The sequence below is a fragment of the Anarhichas minor genome, unplaced genomic scaffold (assembly GCF_050575085.1).
Source record: "Anarhichas minor isolate MPS153535 unplaced genomic scaffold, ASM5057508v1 ptg000007l, whole genome shotgun sequence".
In the NCBI taxonomy this organism is placed as follows: domain Eukaryota; kingdom Metazoa; phylum Chordata; class Actinopteri; order Perciformes; family Anarhichadidae; genus Anarhichas; species Anarhichas minor.
In genome coordinates this window covers 16,901,852-16,923,658 of record NW_027466453.1, presented here as the reverse complement: position 1 = coordinate 16,923,658, position 21,807 = coordinate 16,901,852, and the positions used below count along the sequence as shown (strand labels likewise).

At 40.5% G+C, this 21,807-nt stretch overlaps 1 protein-coding gene across 1 annotated transcript; it reads left to right on the top strand.

The window, feature by feature from the left end:
• Nucleotides 1-1,134: 1,134 nt before the first annotated feature.
• On the top strand, nucleotides 1,135-12,374 carry LOC142945301 (uncharacterized). The gene is made up of 18 exons (XM_076086716.1): nucleotides 1,135-1,151; nucleotides 1,588-1,642; nucleotides 2,459-2,771; nucleotides 3,059-3,143; nucleotides 3,272-3,404; nucleotides 4,942-5,051; nucleotides 5,245-5,537; nucleotides 5,886-6,133; nucleotides 6,282-6,353; nucleotides 6,440-9,271; nucleotides 9,361-9,508; nucleotides 9,771-9,876; nucleotides 10,641-10,797; nucleotides 10,955-11,047; nucleotides 11,315-11,401; nucleotides 11,566-11,704; nucleotides 12,061-12,146; nucleotides 12,318-12,374. The coding sequence occupies exons 1-18, from the start codon at nucleotides 1,135-1,137 to the stop codon at nucleotides 12,372-12,374; spliced, it is 5,031 nt and encodes a 1,676-aa protein (XP_075942831.1).
• Nucleotides 12,375-21,807: the final 9,433 nt, after the last annotated feature.

Below are 21,807 nucleotides of genomic sequence, written 5' to 3'. Positions count from 1 at the left end.
TAATTTGTCCAAATGTGAGGCTATGGGTTCAGATTTGGCAAAGAAACACCCATTCTGAGCGAATATTAATTAGTAAATGGTCAGAATAGACTAAATCAGAGCTCTTGAAAATACCCAATGAGTTCAGTTTACTGTTTGCGAAATCTGGCATTGACACTTTTTACAAGTCACTTTCGTGCCAGTCAAGCTCATAAAGAAAAACAAAAGATGTATAGTGTGTGAAAGGGTGTAAAAGTCTAACATGAACACCTTAAAATGTCCTCATACTATCAGTTACAGCTAGATAAAATTGTCTCATAGCATTTGATTAAGCTAATGATGTAGACTTAACTTCTCGATTTCACAATTTCTCACTCACTTCAAATTGTTTGCTTTAGAGCCTCTTTTGTTCCCACATGTGAGTCAAGCCATGCACAGTGTCTGTGGCCTACATTTGATCACCTAATTTCTAGCTTGCTCCTGATTGGAGGAATTCCATTTTGTTCCCCTCTTTTTTTTGAAATACTGTATTTTCATTTTCAGTTTACGGCTCTACACTTTTTTTACCTTGACCAGTAACACATAATTAAATGACCAATTAGACCAGTCACATTTGCTAATAATTGATTTTGCTGAGACTAGTGTGTATCTTGATAGTTCTTTATAGTTCAGGTCAGGTCACAGCTCACAGATCCACAGTGACAGCTGTGTCACTGTGTCATCAGCAGAGCAAATGTGCAAGAAGCAGCCAAATCCTTCTCAGTTGGACTTACGAGAGTTCATGTGTTTCTCTACAGTACTGTTATGGATTGTACTCATATAAGTTAAATAATGTGTCTTGATATAAACTAAATATACATTTGCAGTATTTCTAGACAAAGGCAGGGATGTCAAGTTCACTAAAATTACAGTGAAGTAATCCTGTTAAGCTGTTGGCTTAATCCTGCAAAACTCTAATGGAGTTTGTCAACTCTGTGGGATTATTTGTGTCTGTGTTTCTTTGGGACACTATGGTATAGACCTGTTCTGTTTGTTTTTTGCCAGAGTGAGAGGGAGCACACTTCTTTTGCAGATGGATAACAGTGTCAGCCTAAACTTCTTACATTTATCTTAATCGTCTCATTCATTGTGTTTTCATTTTACTGCTGAAAAATGATGTCCAAGGCGCCAAGGTAAGTCAGCATTATCTACAGAATCTATGTCCTGTATTACTGTTAGGGTATCATTGCTTTAATGCTATTTTTGGATTGAGCTGACCATAAAATCTTAATAATAATGAAAAACATACATGCGGCATCTTCATATGGCAGCTGAGATATTGAATATGTGATTTGAAAATGTTCAACTATTTACCTGGAGTGCAAAAATTATCAATAACTTGAATTTAGCACTTCATCTGAATTAGGATGAAAATCATCCACCAGCTTTTCATTAGCTTACAAGTAAACATAATAAATAAAGTAAAATTATCAGCACAGCAATGCCTGGATATCTATCCTTGAATAAAGCCAAATCAAATGTAATAATAACACACTAAATAATTGTTTTCTGAAAGTGGAGGATGACAGAATGATTTACGCTTAACTGTCTTAATGTTATCTTTGACAGGTGGCCTGGGACCCTGGTAAACTCTAAGACCAACACACCTGCACAGAAGATGAAGGTAAGTGTCGCACTTGCTTAAAAAATGTTGTTTTGGTAATTTACAAATATAGATACAAAGTGTCATGAGGATTAGGCAACATATGACCTTTAAAATATGACTTACTTTACTTTTCATTCTTCAAAGTATTTTTACCCTGCATACCAGCACTGTTAAACATCCGTGTATAGAAAACATCCTGTAGAGTTTTGTTTCATTTTGCCAGAATATGTTAAAATGATTGGACTATATTAACATGTTCATGGACACATTATCCTCAGAGTGGGTGCATGTTTTTGCTATATGCATGTATTAGGTTTTATTTATAAAGCCATTGATGGCCGAAGATCAAGTCAGTGCTTTTACAACCTGCACAATCCGCTAAATCAGGACTCTTGGAGCCTCCTCTAATTGATTTCTCTGTCTTGTGGTTCGGCCACAGATTGATGGCCTCTGCAGTTGGTGAGGCTGCATCTCTAAAGACGGGAAGAAACCGCCTATGTCTGATGGCTTTCCAATGCTCAAGTGTGATTAAGTTCAAGTGTGTGTCTGTGTGTGTGTCTGTCCATGATCACAGTGTCGGTCAGATGGCACTTAAGCAAATTAAGAGCTCTTAGGATTAAAAGGTTCTCTCCGTGGTGATTGGATTGTATGGTGTCAAAGAGTCCATGTTGGATGGGGATGAGCAGTAGGTGCGATGTTTGAATTTAAAATATTATCGTCCTCAAAACTGAAAACCATACGGAACTTAATACCTAAAAGCCTGTCTTTATGTGACATATTTTCTCAGCCCACCAGTGTTCAGCCTCTGCTCTTGCTCTCTTTATTCTCCCAAAGGAACCAGCAGCATTAACAGTACCTGCATCTGGCTGCCAGACGTCTAAACCCAGCGTTAGTTGTGGAAGGAGCAACAGCCTCAGTGGCAGAGGCAGTGATTCAACTGCTAGCGGCAGTAAGGCCGGTGGCAGTTTGAAAAGAGGCAGCCTCGGCCACCAGGGTATCAGAGCAGCATCTCGCTCAGCCAGACCAGCTCTCCGCCTCTGCAGCAGCCGGAGCTTTTCATCCCTCCACACCTCGTCTCTCACTGCTGCTCCGTTCATGAGAAGCAGCCACTCTCTCAACAGACTCGACCAAAGATCCACCGGAGACGGTAATTTCATTCATATTTAATTTGTTTATTTACAGTTCTTAAGAATATTTACAGTATATTTATCCCAATTAAATTATATTAGTCAATAATCTTAATGTGGTGGCTCATTTTCATGTATGTATTTTCTTAAGTTGCTCCAAATCAAAGAAGTGAAATTTACAAAAAGAAGCTCTAAAGATTTTGTGAGAAAATAATGACACGTCACTAAAGAAGTTTTTATTTAAATAGTTTTATATACAGCTTTTGTTTCTTTACCACCGTCTCTGAAACAGATTCAGACCATTCAGTTCCAAGTTCACAAGTAACAAAACAAACTGATGAAAAGAAAGAACTGAATTCTGGTCAGCTGTCTTCCTCTGAGGAGCAAATCAGGTTTGTTGTGTATCTTTTGTTTGTTTGTTTTTTAGAGTAAGAGGCTCCTGGGTTTTTTGTTTTATGGTTGCTTTGTAAAATTATTTTGTGCTTCAAATTATTAACATTTATGTTCCGATCATCAAAAGGGACAACAAAGACCAGTGTCATGATGATGAAGCTGAGAGAATGAAAACAAGCAGCCCCTGTGAGCCACCAGAGTCTTCCTCTTTGGTTTCCACCACTGCATGTCATCATCATTGCAACAAAGTCAAGAAACAGGTACTTTGACTTTTAATGTGTATTGACAAATACATAATAAAAGCTGTTGTCTATACCAATCAGCACATTGCATTACATTACATACAAATAGTTCTACATCGTACTCTATTGAAGCAGACTCATGTAGCCCCATAAAGGCAGACGCTGCAGTAATCTTAATAATTTAATTTCTATGTTGTCCTGCTTATCAAAAAAGCCAAATTAAAGCACGGTCTGAGCTGTTACCATAGTTTCGAAGAGAAACATGACACAAAGTGTGACAAGCAGGAGTATGTGATTGTCCAGTCTGGTTTCTTGCTGGTTACTGAAGTCATGCTAAATCTTGGGCCTTGTAAGAACAAAGAACAAACTGGTACGGTACTAGGAATATGGACAAGCCACAAACAGACGACCTGAGCACACCGTCTAAATACACAAGGAGAGCAGGGTGATTAGACACAGGTGGAACAAATCAGGCCAGGGCCGACAATCTCAAAGGTGGAAAACACCCAAAGTCAGGAATTATAGAGGACTTTCTAACTAAAACAGTAAACAAACCCAAGAACCTCGACACAAATGACCTAAAGACCACAGAATGGATAGGATGCTTTGCTTTGTCTTTTAAAGCCCGACCTACTCAACTTTAAGAAAGGATGGATGCGTGCGGCAGCACTCGTCTGTGACAGGTGAATTTGTCAATTCACTGTTGCTTAAAATGTTAGTAACAGTGGCATGAAAACTTGTCTGACAAGCTAATGATCTTGTGCACTGTCCTGTTCTGCTTATAGTGGCAGCAACACTGGTTTGTCCTGACCGACCAAATCCTGAGGTTCTACAAAGATTCATTAGCTGAGGAGGTGCGCTGGTATTTTGCTTTGTTAAAATGTAACTTTGCAGTTGAAGTAGAAGAAAATCCTGACCCAGACATATGACATTCTACTCAACATTGACTGTGAGTCTGAACAGAGGTTTATGTTGCAGATATTTGGCCCTATGCTCTCTTGTTCCCTGATTGTTCATTTCAGTTACTTCAGTGAAAAACTATATAGTTGTCATTTGCCTGCTCTGACAGTGTTTTGTTGGGAAAAGTTTAAGAAATATCTGACGCAGCAGATGCAAAAAGTTTAAAGTAAATTCCTCTCAAACAATAAGTGCAACCAAAACAATTCTCAAGACAGAAATTCTTGATTACTCTAGTTCTACAGTATGTGATATAAAAGTGCAATTACCTGATATTTCTGCTTTCTTGCTGTACTGTGCTGTTTTCTTTTATACCAGTAACAATCCATCTACACGTCTACTAGTCTATCCATATACATTTCTTCTGCAATATACTGTAGAAGAATTAGATATGTATAGACACATTTTCATCACTAACTATAAAACATGTTAAATTAAGAAAATCCCTGCTGTCCTGCTGAGTAAAAAGAGGTGGGTAGCACGAGTCAAGCTTCTTTGATGTTACCCAATAGCGAGGGTGAATCAAGGTAATCTCAAAATGTTTAATAAACTGACATGATATGAATACATAAATATGTTTACATTTCTCTTTCCGCAGACCAGAGATGGAGTCTACACACTCTGTGCGATGACCTCTGGGATGAGACGCAACTGGGTCCAAGCAGTGTTGAAGAATGTGCGGCCCAGTCTTACACCTCACGTCACAAGGTAAATAAAGTTGTTAAAAGTGCTGCATAATTGGTACCAGATTTGTAAATGTAATGTATTGTAATCTGCCCTCAAGACTGATTGAATTGAGAGGATACATCGTGAAGTACCTTTACTTGTTCCAGGCCATATTGTGGCTGTTAGTGGATTTAACATTCATAGTCTAAATTAGTTTCTCTGTCATTCCTCACAGCTCCCTTTCACAGCATCCAGACTCGCAGTCAGCTGAGGAGCTGGAGAAAGCTGAACACCCAAACAGCTTTTTGCAAGAGCACAAAACCAGTGACTGTGCAGAGGAAACACATCAGCAGCAGAAAGAAGAGGAACCGCAGCCAGAGACAGAGCAGAGTTCTGCTGATGGAAGCTCAGTATTGTCCACAATCGGCTCCTCTGCTCCGTCTCCCATCAGTCCTCCTCGGCAAGTGGAGGAAGGTGAGGGTGCTTCCTGTCTTCAGTGTTCGCTTCTTGATGCAACCACACTGACTGGTGAGTCATTGAACAAACTGAAACAAACAAGAAAAATGCCATCTCAGTGTTTTTTTAGTAATTCACTTTTAAAATAAATGAAATTTGATGTAGATGCTCAGTGCATGAGGCCTATATTACTTTTACACCCTATAGTTCTGATATACTGCTTAATAAAATACTAAAATAATTGTATTTGTGAATTTGAACTGCTGCTCATTTCAAGAACCTTCTACGTCAGTGGTTTGCAATCATGCACCATTCATATGCTCCACAGGGGAACAGACATAGTGATAAATGGTTACATATTGTTAAATTTCATATCACATTGTACTTAATTGGTTCTTTGTACAACCTTCTGTGCACCAGGTGTGACAGATGCATCATCGTGTGTTGATGGAGCTGGTGACAGCTCTACTTCCACTGCAATGCTGTCAAATGTTGAGTGTTTTGATGAACATTCAGATACACCGAGTAAAACTGAGCAGAGTTGGCAGCAAGTTATAACCCCACCCCGCAGCGACGAGCAGCAAGTATCATTAAACGTCACCCGTGAGAGCACAAAAGATAACGATCAAGTTCCCTGTGAGCAGCAAACTGGGCAACTTGTCAAAGAGGTGAGATTATGCTTGAGAGTGTGTGTACGTAATTAAAACATTGGATTAAAAAATGTTCACCTGAATGCATTAACAAATGAATACCTGATTCATTGTTATTTCTCTACAGCTGGAACAAACACAGAAGGAATTGTCTCGACTGCAGCAGTTAAACAGTAATCTGCAGGAAGAGCTACAACAAGAGAGACCGAGGCATTCAAGAGAAAGGGTTCATACACAGGTATAACGCAGAAGACACTCAAACATATACAATATGAGCATGCAAAGCACAGTTTGTCCCAATTAAAGCTTACTTTTGTCCTGTAGAATGATCTTCTTTCAAACTCCGACTCGGAACAAGCATTGGCTTTACAGCGACTGCAGAAGATAAACCATGACCTCCGCTTTGAGCTGGAGGCTAAAACTAGGAGCCATGAGAAAGCCAGGGAAGTTGAACTGCGGCAAAGGGTAGATGTCTTAGCTCAACAAGCACAATTACTTGTCACAGGTGATGCCACAGCACTTGCACAAGCCCATCTGGAGCAAGATCGCCTGCGTTTTCATGAGCAGCAGACGGAGTGGGAGCGTTGCGTGGCCTCCCTGAAGTCCCAGCTGAGTTCCAGCGAGGAGAAGAGGAGGGAGGCTGAGGTGTGCTTCACACAGCTGCAGCAGGAGTTGCAGAGTTACCAAAGTCTCCAACAGGAGGCTGAGCGCTTGCACAAACATCTTCAAGAGGTGACAACTGAACTTCGTGCCAATGAGGAAGCGCAGGCTCAAAAAGAGGCTCGCCTGCAGAAGCACCTCACGCTCCTTCAAGAAAGTCAGGACAGAGAACGGAGGAGCTTGGCCTCCAGCCTGGCGCAGGCAGAGCAACACTCAAAAGAACTACAGGAGAGACTGGACAGAGATGAACAGCAGGAGGACCTGAACAAGACTCCGACATGGACCAGGGACATTGAGGAGGCTCAACAACAGCTTCAAGAGGAGCTAGCCTGTACAGTATCTGCTGTGCAGAAACTTCAAGAGGAAAGAGAGCAGCTCGATCATCGCTGTCAAGAGCTGCAGAACCAGTTATGTGAGGCAGATGGGGAGGTGAGCAGGCTGCAAAGCCGCTTGGAAACCGAAGAGACGCACTACTACAATCTTGAGCACTCATACGAGAGAGTTAGCGAGGACCTGCAGCTGGCCTTAGGGAAGGTGCAGCAAAATGAGTCTGAAACACAGGACATGCGAGAAGGCTACGAGAGGCTCCTGGAAAGGAAGGAGCAAGAGCTGAGTGAAGTTTTGCTGAAGATGGAAGTCTTAGGTAATAGCCTGGAGGAGACAGAAGTGAAGCTGAATGACGTGTTGAAACGTTGCACCAGTAACTCTTCTCAACCAAAGGATGAATCTTTAGACTCTGATCAGCAAAATGAGAGACGAACAACTGATCACGTCACTGTAGGTGACAGCAGGCCAAAGGAAATGAACAGTGACCCAGAAAGGTTTATGTCTGTGATCCAGATACTTGAAACCAAGCTTTATGTAACAGAAGAGAAGCTAAGGGATATCATGCAAAGACTGCAGGAGCACCACAGTCACACCAGCTGCCAGGACCCTCACATTTGCTCCCAGCTCACTCGGAGCCGAGCCAGTGCTCAGCACCTCAGTCTGCTTCTTCACAGTCAGGCCAAGCAGAGCCAGCGATTCGCCCAGGAGACAGAAAACCGCTGCAGGATGCTGGTTGGTAGGTTTCAGCTCGCACAGAACATCATCCATGTCTGCAGAGGGAGGCTCCGGGCCACTCCTATTACTATTACAGACTTTGAGAAGCAACTAGCCACCGTTGCTGCCTGCCTTCAGCAAGGAGAGAAAGTTGCAGAGAAACAGCAGCATGAATCACACAACGCCAGCAAAGGAGAGGGCAAGGTCCTCAATGACGAGACATTAGCTGAGAGCAACATTAGTGCTAAAAGTAAACCCACTAGTACGTTGCCCTCGGACGATGACGTGGAAAGTGTTGGCAAGTGTTTATTGAGGGAACTATTTGTTGTAGAAAAAATGGTATCTGTCCTTCAGAGTCAACATGGCATTGTGCAACAATACTTACCACCAAGAGAGGATGGGGGGGATTTGGCACACAAGTACAAAAGCATAATCGCGCAAAGAATGGCTTTAAAAACAGTAAAAAGGACCCATTCTGGGGGAGCAGAATGTGACAACAATGAATGTTTAGAGAGGGCCATCGGTGGAGTCTGTGCTGAAGCGGAGCTCATTTATGCTGCCTTAAAATTTCAGCAGCAACATGAGAGCGTGACTCAAGTAAATAATCAAGAAGTGGAAGAAGTGGAGCTTCAAAGTAATAGTCTGGCAGATATCAATCCCCCAGAGTTGGCTCCTTATGAGGAGCAAGTGCAGGGAGAGAATAAAGATTCAGAAGGAGCTGCTAAACCAGTTGAAAAGGATGAATCTGATGTTCAAAAGGTAGAGGCAGAGAAAGAACCAGAGTGGTTGGAGAGATTTATATCCCGGCTGCAGAGAAGGGCTAATTTCTTACACCAACTCTGCCGGGAGGTTTCTGATGGCAATGCAGTAGAGTGCAGTGTGGCTGATAACTGGGAAAATGCTTCAGCAGCTGACTTAAATTGGATGCAGGAGCAGGCAAAGTTAATTTATCTGTCAGACAGGCTGCACTCAGATTTAGAGCAGCACCAAAGTGAGGTGTTACAGGACAAACTGCAAGCTTTGTGCAAAGAGCAGGATATCACATTAAAGGATGAGCAGGAGACTTTTAATCACACCTTATGTCAGCTTCAGGAGGACAACATTGTATTAAGAGGAGAACTAGAACGTGCAGAGCAAAAGATAATATCTGTAGAGACTGGGAACCAGAGACTCCTGGAAGATATACGGAAGATCAACGGTTTCCATGAGGAACGGATGAACAAAATGGAAACTGAGTTTCAAGAGAAGATAAGGGAACTGCAACAGATCCACGAAGAGGAGATGAAACACGTGCATGGTTATTACACCAAGTCTTCCAAAGAGAAACAGACCAGAGCATACTCCGAAAGTACCTCCGCCCTAACAGACCAGACTGTGATGGAGAGAAAAGCGATGCTGACAGATGGTGCAGCAGCCATGAGAGAGGCTTATCAGAAAGATCTTGAAAAACACGAGGTAACAAAGACCTTATTTCTCTTTCATAAATGTAAGTAGTAAGTAATCACTGATTTTAAATAGAGAACTTGTTCTAAATTTTAATATAGGCATCCTGTGATCAAGAATTCGCTGCCATGGAGGAAATGCACAGGCAGCTGATGGGTGATCTACAGCAGCAGCATCGGACGGAGGTGGCTGCACTTCTGAAGGAGAGAGACAAGCTGCTAAAGGAAGAGACGGCTGCCACAATGGCAGGTAAACGTCTATCAGCAAGAAGTCATACACAAAAAAAAGCACCGTAGGCCTGTTAAGCCAATACAAACTGAATTTCACTCTTTTTATTTATTTTAATGTGACGGGGAATGTTCTAAAAGTGTTAACATTGATTGATAAATGTAAATAACCTTGAATAAAGGAAATTATAATGTGGAAACAGGCTGGATGAACTGCAAATAAATGATCTTACTCTAACTTAACAATGGTGAAGAATCATGCAAGTTTTCACATCTTTCTACAGCCATTGTAGCGATGAGGAGAGCTCACAAACAGGAGCTGGAGAAAAGCCGACAGTCTCAGCACATGAAGGAGAGCGCTGACACCACACAACTGCACATCGAATATGAGTGAGCGACTACTGGTTTCTTAATTTTCTTTTTTTTCTCTTCCACTTAAGTTCACAGAATATTGATAATTGATAAATAATGAATGACCCTTTAATAGCTAGCAGATAAAATGCCTTCACCCCAGGTGGAGTTCCACAAAAACATACTAACAAATGCTAAAATATGCACTCGTATTGTACTTTTATGTAATAACGCATATATAGATAGGAGTTACTCCACTTTCCAGTTCCAGTCAGTGTCAATATCTTAATATAGAAAAAGCATTGGCAGCGTCATCTCTGTCTCACACATTTGAGGACAGACTAACGAGCTGTGAATTGGCAGCCGGTGTGGCAGATCTGTCAATGGTGCTGATACTTGGGGAGTGACATGGACACAGCATCTAATCATATCGGAGTAAATCCGGAGTTAGAGTGACCTCATGTTTAAATTGGCATTAATGTCCTATTTTACTCAGACTGGTAGGAGTTACATTGATTCCATGTACAAGTTATTTGGACATGTACCTGTTCTATAACTCTTTATTGGCAATAGATTTGCAAAATCAAACTATTTGGGAAATACAATCACAGTTTTTCCATCATGTCCATGTTTCCCATTTTTTCCAGTTGTGCTTCTTGTAGTCTCACTATTTCTGTTTGGGAGTTGTTTTTCCCCAATTCCTCATAATAGCTTTTGAATGTGATATTAATAGTGTTTTGACCAATTGTAAAACCTCGTACAGTTTTTGTCGCATCATTTGTGCTTCTGCTTTGCCGCTGCAGGAAGGAGATCCGGTTGATGCATAAAGAGCTCGAGGTGTTGTCGGTTCAGCACACTCAGAAATGCCTGGAAAACTCTCAGCTGAGCCAGGACCTGCAAGATGAGAGACAGTCCTTGATTCATTACCAAAAGGAAAACCAGGAGCTCAAAAATATGCAGGTACAATCATTTTCTTTTCACAAAGGTAGCTGAGCATTCTTAATTTGTATTCAATTAAAATACCCACATGTAGTTGGCGTAAACAGTGTGTATGTATTTATAAAACCATCTATAAAATGCATCACCTTCTCCCTCTGTCCCTTGTTGTCCCTTCAAGAGAGAGACAGATGAAATGTCTCAGCTACATTTCTCGCGAAATGAGAAACAGTCACATGTTGCCCCTCCAATAAACGACTTTTATGAGATGGAGGTAAGTGTTTGTGATGGTCTAAGTGGTTTGTATGTATTTGTGTTTTTCAGCTAAATTGACCCGTAGTTTGAGTGTCTGTTCTGCCTTTAACTTTATCTGTGTTGAATCCAATTTGAGGTTATATTGTTTATACATACATATGTAAGCATGCTAGAAAAGATTCAGTTTAATGATAAAGTTCCACAGGTATATAGTGCATGTTTGCATTTATAATCCTGTCCCCCTTTATCATAACACACAACATGTGTTGATGAACTTATGTTACAGGTGATTCTGCGGGCGAGGGAGGCAGAAATGCAGTTTCTCAGACAGGAAGCTTGTTCTCTCCAGGAAGACTTGAAGATTGCTCGAATGGTACTGGAACCTCTTTGAACTTGCAATTGTAATGCTACTAATTTAAACATGTTATTTCTGTGCCCTGACGGTCTGATAAAATATTTGTTATTTATATGAAAAGAGCAACTGCGTATAACTTAAAAACTGACGTGTGTGTGTGTGTGTGTGTGTGTGTGTAACAGGACAAAATATACGCCGAGAACAAGCTCAAGGCCCTCTACAACAGCCAGGATGAATCCCATCATGATGTCAACAAACTATTGGAAGATGTCAAGTCCGCCACTTGGTCTCCAAGCGGACATGCTTCAGGACGGTCCCTCGGTAAGACACTTTTTACTTAGTGTACATTACAGGATGTTATGATAATTTATGAGATTTCTACTCACACACACATTCAAACCTGAGAAATAAGCTTATTCGCATTCTTGCTAAGAGTTAGATGAAAAGATTGATTCCACTTTCACATTTGTGCAGTAAATATTGAGTCAGCAGCCGATTAGCTGAGCATAAAAACTGGAAACAAGGGGAAACAGTTCACCTGCCCAAAGGCAACAAAATTCAAAAACGACATTTCTATTAATCTCCTAATCTAACTCTCTTCAAGAAAGGCAACAAATGCATTCTCCAAAATGTAGAACTACTCCCTTTATGTCCCTCCTACCCTCTTGTTTTCTCAGAGGACACTGTGACAAAAACAAGTAATGCTGCTTTTCTGAAGAAAACAAAATCAACCCTCACACGTCAGATCAGAGTGAGATCAAAGGTAAAATGTGTTGCTGCATCATCTGCTTTGTCTATTGATTTATGCAAAATGTTCCTTTCACATGAACCATTTTAATTAAACCTCCACATCACAGTAAAGTTATTCCATCGTAATAACTACAGATTAAGAACTTTCACACTTTCTTTTGTCTTTTGTGTGTTTGGCTTGCAGAGTTTAAAAGACGGCCTTTCTGTCCAAGAAAGAATGAGGTTGTTTGAGTCATTCTGATCAAAACAAGATGAGCAGGTGGAATCTGTGTTTCAGAGTAAAACTGCTGTTTGGTCAGTGAAGTTTGAACACAGACAATGTATCTCTGTCTATTTTACAGAATACGTGTATGTGTTATATTATGTTACTTTTTTTACTGTGTAGAATGTTGATTTGATGTTTGTTGTTGATGTGATATGTGCAAAATACGTATTTGTGTGTGTGAGAGGGAGAAAGAGAAAGGAGCATCAGAATACCACTAGAGGGAGCAACAAACTGACTTTTCTAGATGAACATTTTTAAAAGGTTACTATATAATATAAGACAGTAATAAAAAAGACATTATGTTTATATTTTGGACATCAGTGCATTGCACTGTGTAACTTATAAACACTATCTGTGTTTTTATTAGAATTACTGTGTGTGGCATCCGTTATATAAAAAATGTTATTGACATATTGTACCACTAGATGTAGCATAATACAACATGTACCCTGCCAGCAAAGACGACTTCTGAAACAGAGGTGATGTCAGTAACTGTTTTAAAATCTGTTCCGCTGACATGTAGCCGTTTTATTACTAGAAATATTTGAGCTGCAAAAGGTCAATCATTTTCAGAAGGTTACTATCTTTGATATCAATATCTGAACACATTAAGCTTGATGTGTGAATATTTTGTATTCTGGCAACATTGTTATATAAATTCCGACAATAAAGTATTTTCCTGATAACCAAAGCACATTGTTTATGTTTCTCTGTTTCTCTCTGACAGTATCTGGTTGTGAGAGTAAATAACTGCGTTGTAAGTAGCAAATTATCAGTAGCATGCTGTGAAGATAGATCGTTTTTATTGTCCTAGAGGGAGATTTGTACATATCCCTCACAGAAACATACAAATATACATGAAGTAACACATGCCCATAAAAAAACACATGTCAAGTTAAGTGGGATAAAAATATAAGAGAAACAATCTCCTGATACGTGTTAAAATAAAACATTGCCTAAAGTTATAGTTAGTTTGAGGACAAAGTGCGGGTGTACACTCACATGTGTTGATAGAGCAGAGTTGGTAGGAACATACGAACTACACAGTGTCCTGAGTCTGTCGGTCAACAAAAAAAAAACTGAACCAAGAGGTCTCTCACTGTGCAGCTCTGCTTTTGTCAACAGGCAGCGACAGTGTGACACAGAATGAACCTGAGCTCTCAGGAGCCCAGCAGCAAATGAAGAGGCTGGTGCAAGAAAACACTGATGTCCGCTCTGTCTCGAGGGACTCCACATACAGTACAGTACCTCATTAAATGGAGCATCGAGTCTGCACAGAGCCTGCAAGTGATGATAACACACTTCAGCAGGGTCAGAGTCAGAGGGGTCCCTGGTTTTAATAGAGATCCCAAACATTTTGCGGGTTATTAACGACTAAATGCTGTTGATATTTAAGTGCCACACGTTACTCCGAGATAGGTTACAGGTTGCCTCAGTTAACATCTAAAACTTAAGAGTAAACTATGAATTTAAAATGGAGAGCTTTTACAAGTGTTTTTCTTACTTTATCCTGTCTGGCTTTTTTCTATGGAAACACAGAACTTTAACAATAAATGTCTACATCTCCAAAGGTCTGATTTCTGTGTAAAAATGTAAATCCTAGCTCCCAGTGTCCTTACAGAACCCTTAATTAGTTCCCTGGAGTCATTCCTAAAGAGGAACATCGCACCTCATTAAAACCCAACACTCTTCTTTCCTTCCTTGTGACTCTTGCGTGTGAAACTTCCGTCATGTGAGCCAACACTTTGAAAGAGCAAAGCTGTTTCTTAATGTTATCCTTCATGGATGGAGTTGGCTTCCTGTGACATTTTAAAAGACACCATTTCTGCACTTGTTTCCTGAAAATCAACATGTTTTTTTATTTTTATAAGATAAAATATGATAATCCTTTATTAGTCCCACAGCAGGGTAACAAACCTGGAAACTGCAAGTCGAGTTCATAGTAGATCACTGATAAAAGAAAAATAATTATGAGCATGAATGGAAACTCTTGTCTTCATAAATAGTAGCTTGAAAAAAATAATCTTAATTTCAGGTTTGCTAGCTCTGAATCTTTCATCTACTGATGAATTCTGTAAATTCTGTGGTTGAACGATCCGGAAAAAGCTGGACTAGAGCTGAAAAAATGTGTTCATTAATTGATTCGATCAGCAGAAAATCTATCTGAAACTATTCTAATAATTGATTCATCCTGAAGTCAATCTTTGGGGTTTTGGATGTCCCCTTGGGCTCTAAAAGTCTGTGATGACAATTTGTAGACATAACCACTATTCAATACAAATAAAATAAAATCAGCAGATTAATTGATAATGACAATACTACTTATTTGCAACCCTAAAGTGTGTGTGTGTGTGTGTGTGTGTGTGTGTGTGTGTGTGTGTGTGCACCTGCAGGGTTTGTTCTGAGTCGAGCTGCCCCACAAACGCTCCCGGTCCTAATGACTGATCAGCGACTGATGCAGAAACACCAGTACACACACAGGTGCACCTGCTCGGGATGTAAAAATAAGTGCCCCATTTATTAATGCAAAGATCAATTACTGCAACCAGCACAGAGGCGGCTCTGATCAGCGAGCACAGCCTGCTTCCCCAATGATACACTTCAGTGGCATTTACATTGCAGCTGACGGGACCACGACTCTGCTCATTTTTCCTCTCACATGTGACGCGGGTCTGCGTTTCAAAATTGGTGTGAAGAGGAAAGAGCTGCATGGACTTGTTTTTCCCCAATTTGATATGTTGCGAAATCAGGTCCAGAGGCATGTGACCTACATGCAACTCAATTTTATCAGTGTTTCCATGACAATGGATAGATCCTACGTTGTTCACCTGAGACAAATATAAATTTGGCTCCTACATCAGTTTGGCAACGCCGGCCTCGGTATGGAGGACGATGAGGCTGATTGGTATTTGGGGAAGCACTTTATTACAGTCGACTCTTGTATGTGCTGTAAGGAAAATGTGTCAGAAACAAACAAGCAAAGTTTTGTTGGTGGAAAAACAGACGTGAGGCATATTTCTATCATCTTTCAATGATCCAATATGAAATTAGTTAATATATGCACTCATTTTACATTTTTTTAACAGGACGAGACCTTGACGTTAAACTTTCCATAAACTTTTCAAATAACCTTTATGTTATGTGAGGAAAAAGAAACGTCCTTATCCTTTCTGTTATTGTACCTTTCTGAAGTACAATAACAGAAAGGTTTAATCAAAGTTTTTGGATTGAATGCAGAAGTCGCGTCACAGTGAGAGGAACCTGCAATTCAACCTCGTGTCTGTCCTTTTTGCCTACATGGTCTCCCTGTGTTCATCACAAGGTGAGAGCACTTTAATATGATGAGGCAGGTAGTTGATTAGGCTGGTCTGGAGAAGACACCCTCAGTGGAGCAGTGAGGTTAGTGAACAGCTCCCTGAGCAAAGTCCTGTGTGTTGTGTATGTGCAGCATTTATTTCTGTTGGGTGCGAGCACAACGCCTCTCTTCCCCACTCAGGCTGTTTTTGTCGATGTTGGCTGCCAACAGAGACATGAATATCACTCAGACTCTCTACAGTGTATCTCCATCTTTCGTGTTGTATCTCTCTCTCTTCCTCGCGATCACTGCTTTGTTACACAGGCCTGCCACCATTTTGTTGGAGGTTATTGCAATAGAGATAGCTCTATTCCATAGGTGAACAGAAAGTACATTTTTTTCTGAAGTTGAAAAAAGAAACTTACAGGGCAACTGTAACCTAATGTGACAGCACCGACTAAGAGGTAAAAACAAGCTACAAGCTACAAACTCTGGCTCAAAGATTTTACAAATATTATTAAGTTGACAGCAGATGGATGGTTAACTATGTGATTAATTGTATTCACAACAGTAATGACATACCAAATCTTACAGCTATAGATACTGTATATAGCTATAGATAATAGAAGAACGAGCAGGAGCTGCAGAACGTGAGCATGAGCAGCAGGAGTGCTGCTGAGGCTGAACTAACAGACGGTTACACAGTTGTATAATTGGAGTACCTGCCTATACCTAAACCTCAGTGTCCTGCCAGAACCAGTTACACTCATGTCTGACTGAGCTTTAAGTAAACATCCTGTGTCTTCTGTACCACACAGGGATAACCACAACATGACATAACACTCGGTAGGAAGCAGGAGAGTTTGTGCTGATTATCTGAAAGGTTATCAAACTGCAGCTTGTGTCCTGAGTGTGATCGAGTCTGGCCCACTTTGTGGTGCCGCAGTGAGGCGGCCTTTAAATAACTCGCTCGGTATGAGGTCTGTCCCTATAGCACACTTCACATCCCCATCTGGTCTGCTATCTCATATCTGAACCCATTACCCATTCACAGGCCTGGTATCATAGTAACAGTGACATAGTATGGATGTAAAGCTACAACTCAACCACACACAGGAGCACACGCCCAAAGCAACTTGTATTTTAAGATAATTTAACTAAAGTTATAACCTGTCAAATCTTACATTCAACACATTTTCTGCATAGATATACATATGAATGTCTGCTAAACTGTCTGAGTTACTGCTGTCATAACAAAAAGTAAATACGACCATAAACAAACGATTTTGCTGCCCCTCCCTCTGGAACTCTCTTACAGTGGTCTTACTAAGTGAACACAGATCCAACAGCACTAACACTCACAAAGGTCAAATATTATTTCCCATTCAATTTAGAAAACTGATACTCAGACTACCATGGCTTCCTTGGAGGCCGTCATGTTGCAGTGTCACACAAACCTTCCACCCTCTCTGCCCTGCGATGGCCTGTAGTGAATCTGGGCCAGGCCAGCACTGGAACTACTGGTTCTGTTTCTGTCCTGTGAAATAATTACAAACTCACGGGCAGAGCAGTGTGGCGGTGGGTTGTTTAAAACCTGCATGTTGTGGCTTGCACACCGCACAAAGCAGATTTCTATTGATCTGGGGTGTTTGGAAAATATTTGTGGTTTCACAGAAGTATTGTGTGACAATGTAAGTGTGTCTGCCCTATGCCCTGCCCCAGAGTGAGATAACTCTCACTCTAATATTGACACATTTTTAAAGTCATATAGTTCCCCTGCCATGGCTCTGTGGCAATGTCATCTATCAGTCCAACATTTTGCTTCATACTGAAATATCTCAATATATTCACATGAAATTAATACATTCATGGTCCCCAGAGGATGAATCCTACTGATCTTGTGACTTTTCCTCAAGCACCGCCATGAGGTCCACATTTGAGTTTTTTAGACTACGGTATTTCAACTAATGGATGGATTGCCACAAGATTTGGCACTGATATTCATGGTGCCCAGAAGATTAACCCTAATGACTTTGATGATCCCCTGACTTTTCCTCTTGTGCAACTACAGACCGACGTTTGGTACAGATATTCATGGTCCCCAGACCATTAGATGTCTTTTAATGCCTTTTGGAGATCCTGACTTTTCAACTGGCGCCATCGTTAAATATAATACCTGCCAAACTGTTGGAATTCCCATGAGCCTCACTGTACTTTGAGTTTAGTGCAAAGTAACAAATAGCAGATCCCATGCCAGCATGAGGTGTTAGCATGGTATCTGCTATTTGTAAGTACAGTCTCACACAGGTACTAGTGTGGCTGACTCATAGTCTTGTTTTACAACTATAATTAAGGAAACAACTTCTTATTGGCCTTGTGATACACAAGTTATTCACTGATTTCCTCCTTCACACAGGCATGCACACACACACATGAGACAAATGAGTGATGTTCAGCAAGGAACTGCCTACATGGGCTTTTTTAAAGACCAGCGTGTTCAACAGGAGCTGCTCTGCTTTCTGAATCAGTCAAAATGGAGACCACATCACCCACTCTGTGATCAGTTTGGTTTAAGTTAGAAAATAAAGACAATATTAAAGAGGATGACATGAATTACTTTTTTATTTCCATAGATACCCACAAAAGTGTAGATTTTACCTCCGGACCAATGATACATCCAATGTACATTACTACTTTTTTTTCTGGCTTTTCTGAAAGAAAGAGAGGCTCTAAAGAAACACCACTTCATACATTCATTAAAATCAATGCTGTCACAAAATAATAAGAACAACTTAACCTAATCAAACCCAGAGAAACTAGTTTAACAATTGTATATGTTCTAGTCATTCTGGTCTCTCTCGTAAACATCAGTCCTAAAAAAAAAACATCGCTGACCATTGGCTGGTGCAACACTTGGTAGGGGAAGAGCATGTAGTCTCCAAATGCCAAGTATCTACAGTGACACCGTGAAAGGGAGGGGGAGGACAAGAGCGGAGCAGTGAGCAATAGTTCACTGGATGTGGGATACAGAGTGGGATCTGCAGCAGAACAAGATCACATAGCAGATATACCAAGCAAGTGTGAGACTGTCGACTGCCCATGACTCTAAAATATGATATGAGGTATTGATTTCTTGATTGGACTGGACCCTACAGGTCATGTGAGCCCTAGAGACAATCAGTTTGGGATAGCTGAGATCAAGTCGTTGTGCTATCTTGAGGGGCAAAATTATGACTTCAGTGCTTCAACTGAGTGATTTTGTCATTTCCTGTCTGTTTCTGATCAACTGGATATAAATCGAGCAGTAACTTTGGAGGACTTGACCGTAGGAGTGCTTTTTGAGTGGAGAAAGAGACGCGTTAGAAACAGGAGGCACAGACATGATGGTACTCTGTGGCTATTTACTTTTCTGCCTCACGAGGATAGAGTGGTTCTACCCGTAACAGACGAGAAGAGTTGAAAAAAGGAAGCCTGAGGAGAAACATGCAGCAGTTTGGCTAAAAGACTGGGAGATCTAGAAGAAAAGGAAAGTCGGAAATCAACAATTATTCAAAAACCCTGCACACAAGGTAAGCTGCTTGTAATTTTAGATTTTGAATATAATACTTTAGTCAACATTTTTTCAATGAGAGACCTGTGGACTGTCTTCAGTCTCTACTGTGACACACGTCAGCAGAGAAGTAGACTCATCTCTGCTCCGGCGTTGAGATCACAGCCCAGCAGGCAGAGTGTGGCTCCTCAGAGAGCTGACGAGCAGTCGCACAGAACATTAGATATTAATAACCTTGCTTCTTAGCAACCAGAGCATTCGAATCCGCACAAAATGTGAGTTTGTTTCTTTATCAATCCTCATCCTGGAGTCTGTACTTATCAATTCTTAATTAATTCTGGCTGAGTGTTTGAAACATATCTCAACTTTTACATAGCTGTTCTGTTGTATGCCCAGGGTGTCACTGTCTATCTATCCATAGCCGAGTATCCATGTTGGGGACACCTGCACAGCAGACTTTGTGACCCCATTCGGAAGTTTGCTTTTATAACTGCACGGTCTTAAAGCTCTGAGGCTTATATTTGACTGCATCTTGTCTCTTAAAGAGACAAAACAAAAAACAATCATCTCTACCGTGTTTTCTGAGCTGAGTGTTGTCTGGTTCTCGGTCCCTGGAGTCTGCAGTGTGATGGTGTGACTGTGTCTTATTTTATGCCTTGAAATGAGGGAAATTACATCAGTGAGTGTCTGTCAATTAAATCTTTAATAATAATGAATCAGGGCAGCTGAACGTCAACAAAGCAAGTGACATAAATTTCAATAACTAATTGAACTGAAGCATGTCTAGTTTATAATGCATGTATGTGATAAATATATGGCATTTGTCTGTTGGTCCAATCTGTGATGAAATGTCAAAAAAAATCTGTCTTTGCTTATAGTAAATGACCAAATACCCACGAATTTCCCATTAGCGTTTGCTGTACTTTAGCAAATGTTAGCATGCTAAACTAAAGCGGTGAACGTGGTGAACTTTATACCTGCTAAACACTGCAAGCATTTTAGCGCGTTGATGCTAGCATTTAGTTCTGCTTCACTGAGCCACTGCTGTAGACTCTTGTTAGACTAAAACATTAAAATATATATATATATAATACAGAAAAAAGAAGGCCAATAAACTTGTTGCTTGGTGTAATGTGTGAAACAGGATGTTTCAGAAGGCTTTTGATCAAATTTACTGTATAATACTAGTTCTTGCACTATAAATACAGGTGTTCAAAGACTTAATGGCACACAATTTGCTGGAAATCATATGTTACAATTTTTTTTGTAGGACATCAAATCCAGTACAATCTGAATGTGCTGAAGGCTGCAGTTAGGACTAATCAGGATAAAGTTCCCCTTTAAAAAAAATATTTTTCCATTGATGTGACTGAAGCGATTCCATATTGATTCCTAGCATCAAACCATTTGTATCTGAGGCCGTCTCATCTAGGATACCCAAATTTCTGCCCCGTCTTTTTCAGCCCATATTATTTTCCAGTTCAGCCTCACAGGGGAATGACACAGCCTCATCACAGTACTCTAGTGCCTCTAATAGTTGTGCCAGCTGGAGGAAACAGAATATACGTCAGATAAAATGGCAGGGCATTGGATTAGCCGGCTATTTCTGTACCTTGTTGATCAGAAAAACATTGTATACACCAGAGTACTTCGAATAGAGCAGGCGGCAAAGAGAGGAAGAACAGAGAATCAAATGTCTGGAAGGATACATTACAAATGAAATGTGGTTGTGTTTGAAAATCTATTTATAACTGTATAATTTCCATGTTTTTCCTGAACTGTACAGCACAAACAACTATTTAAACGGCTTCAAAACACAGATAATTGTAAACTACATTCATCATCAATGACATCAAAAGAGTTGTTACTAAATCAACAGTGAAAATTTAAAATGATTAAGTGAAAATACAACAAGCTTTGGCAACCAGCAGCTATTATTAGAAACCAGATCTTGAAACAGTGTCAGACGACAGTGAGTGACTAGAGAAGTCTGGATATTTTTTAAGCGAATCATACGCAGCAAAAGTCTGTCCTAAACCAACAGTAGTAGTCAGATGTAGTCATAAAGTGCTGGAACAAAGAAATAGAGAATGTGGGATATTCTTGAACTGTGCAGTAACAAAAAAGATTTTTTTCCCATTAAAGCACTTACTGGGGAATTTAAGTGGCCATGTACATCATGTTCATTGGCTTTGTCCAGTGTATTCAATATGTGGTGTTTCTGTTGAGGCCAAAAGCAGCAACACATTGTTAATGTACTATATTGCAAACATTAATGTATGATTATCTTGATTTTCTGTTTAAACAGAGGCAAATGCATTCATTTTCTACTTTTCAGGTGATATCCATACACTGTACAAAATAACATTGTGGGCAGATAATAGATAATGTTGTATATTAATTTCACCTGTCCTTCCTTTACAGGAAACATTGTGCCTCACCTCTCGTTTCCAGTTGACACTGACCCTGTTTTGGGCGGAGCTGTCCACTTCCTGTGAGCCTGGTCAGTTTTGTATGAGCCGGGCTGATAGTGTGAAGCCCCTCTGGCTGTGCCCCACCGAGGC

What these genes read in the sequence shown, in the direction of transcription:
- LOC142945301 (XM_076086716.1), top strand. An exon ending in CTTACACCTCACGTCACAAG is followed by an intron (nt 5,052 to 5,244) that starts GTAAATAAAGTT and finishes CATTCCTCACAG; the next exon opens with CTCCCTTTCACAGCATCCAG. An exon ending in ACGACTTTTATGAGATGGAG is followed by an intron (nt 11,048 to 11,314) that starts GTAAGTGTTTGT and finishes CTTATGTTACAG; the next exon opens with GTGATTCTGCGGGCGAGGGA.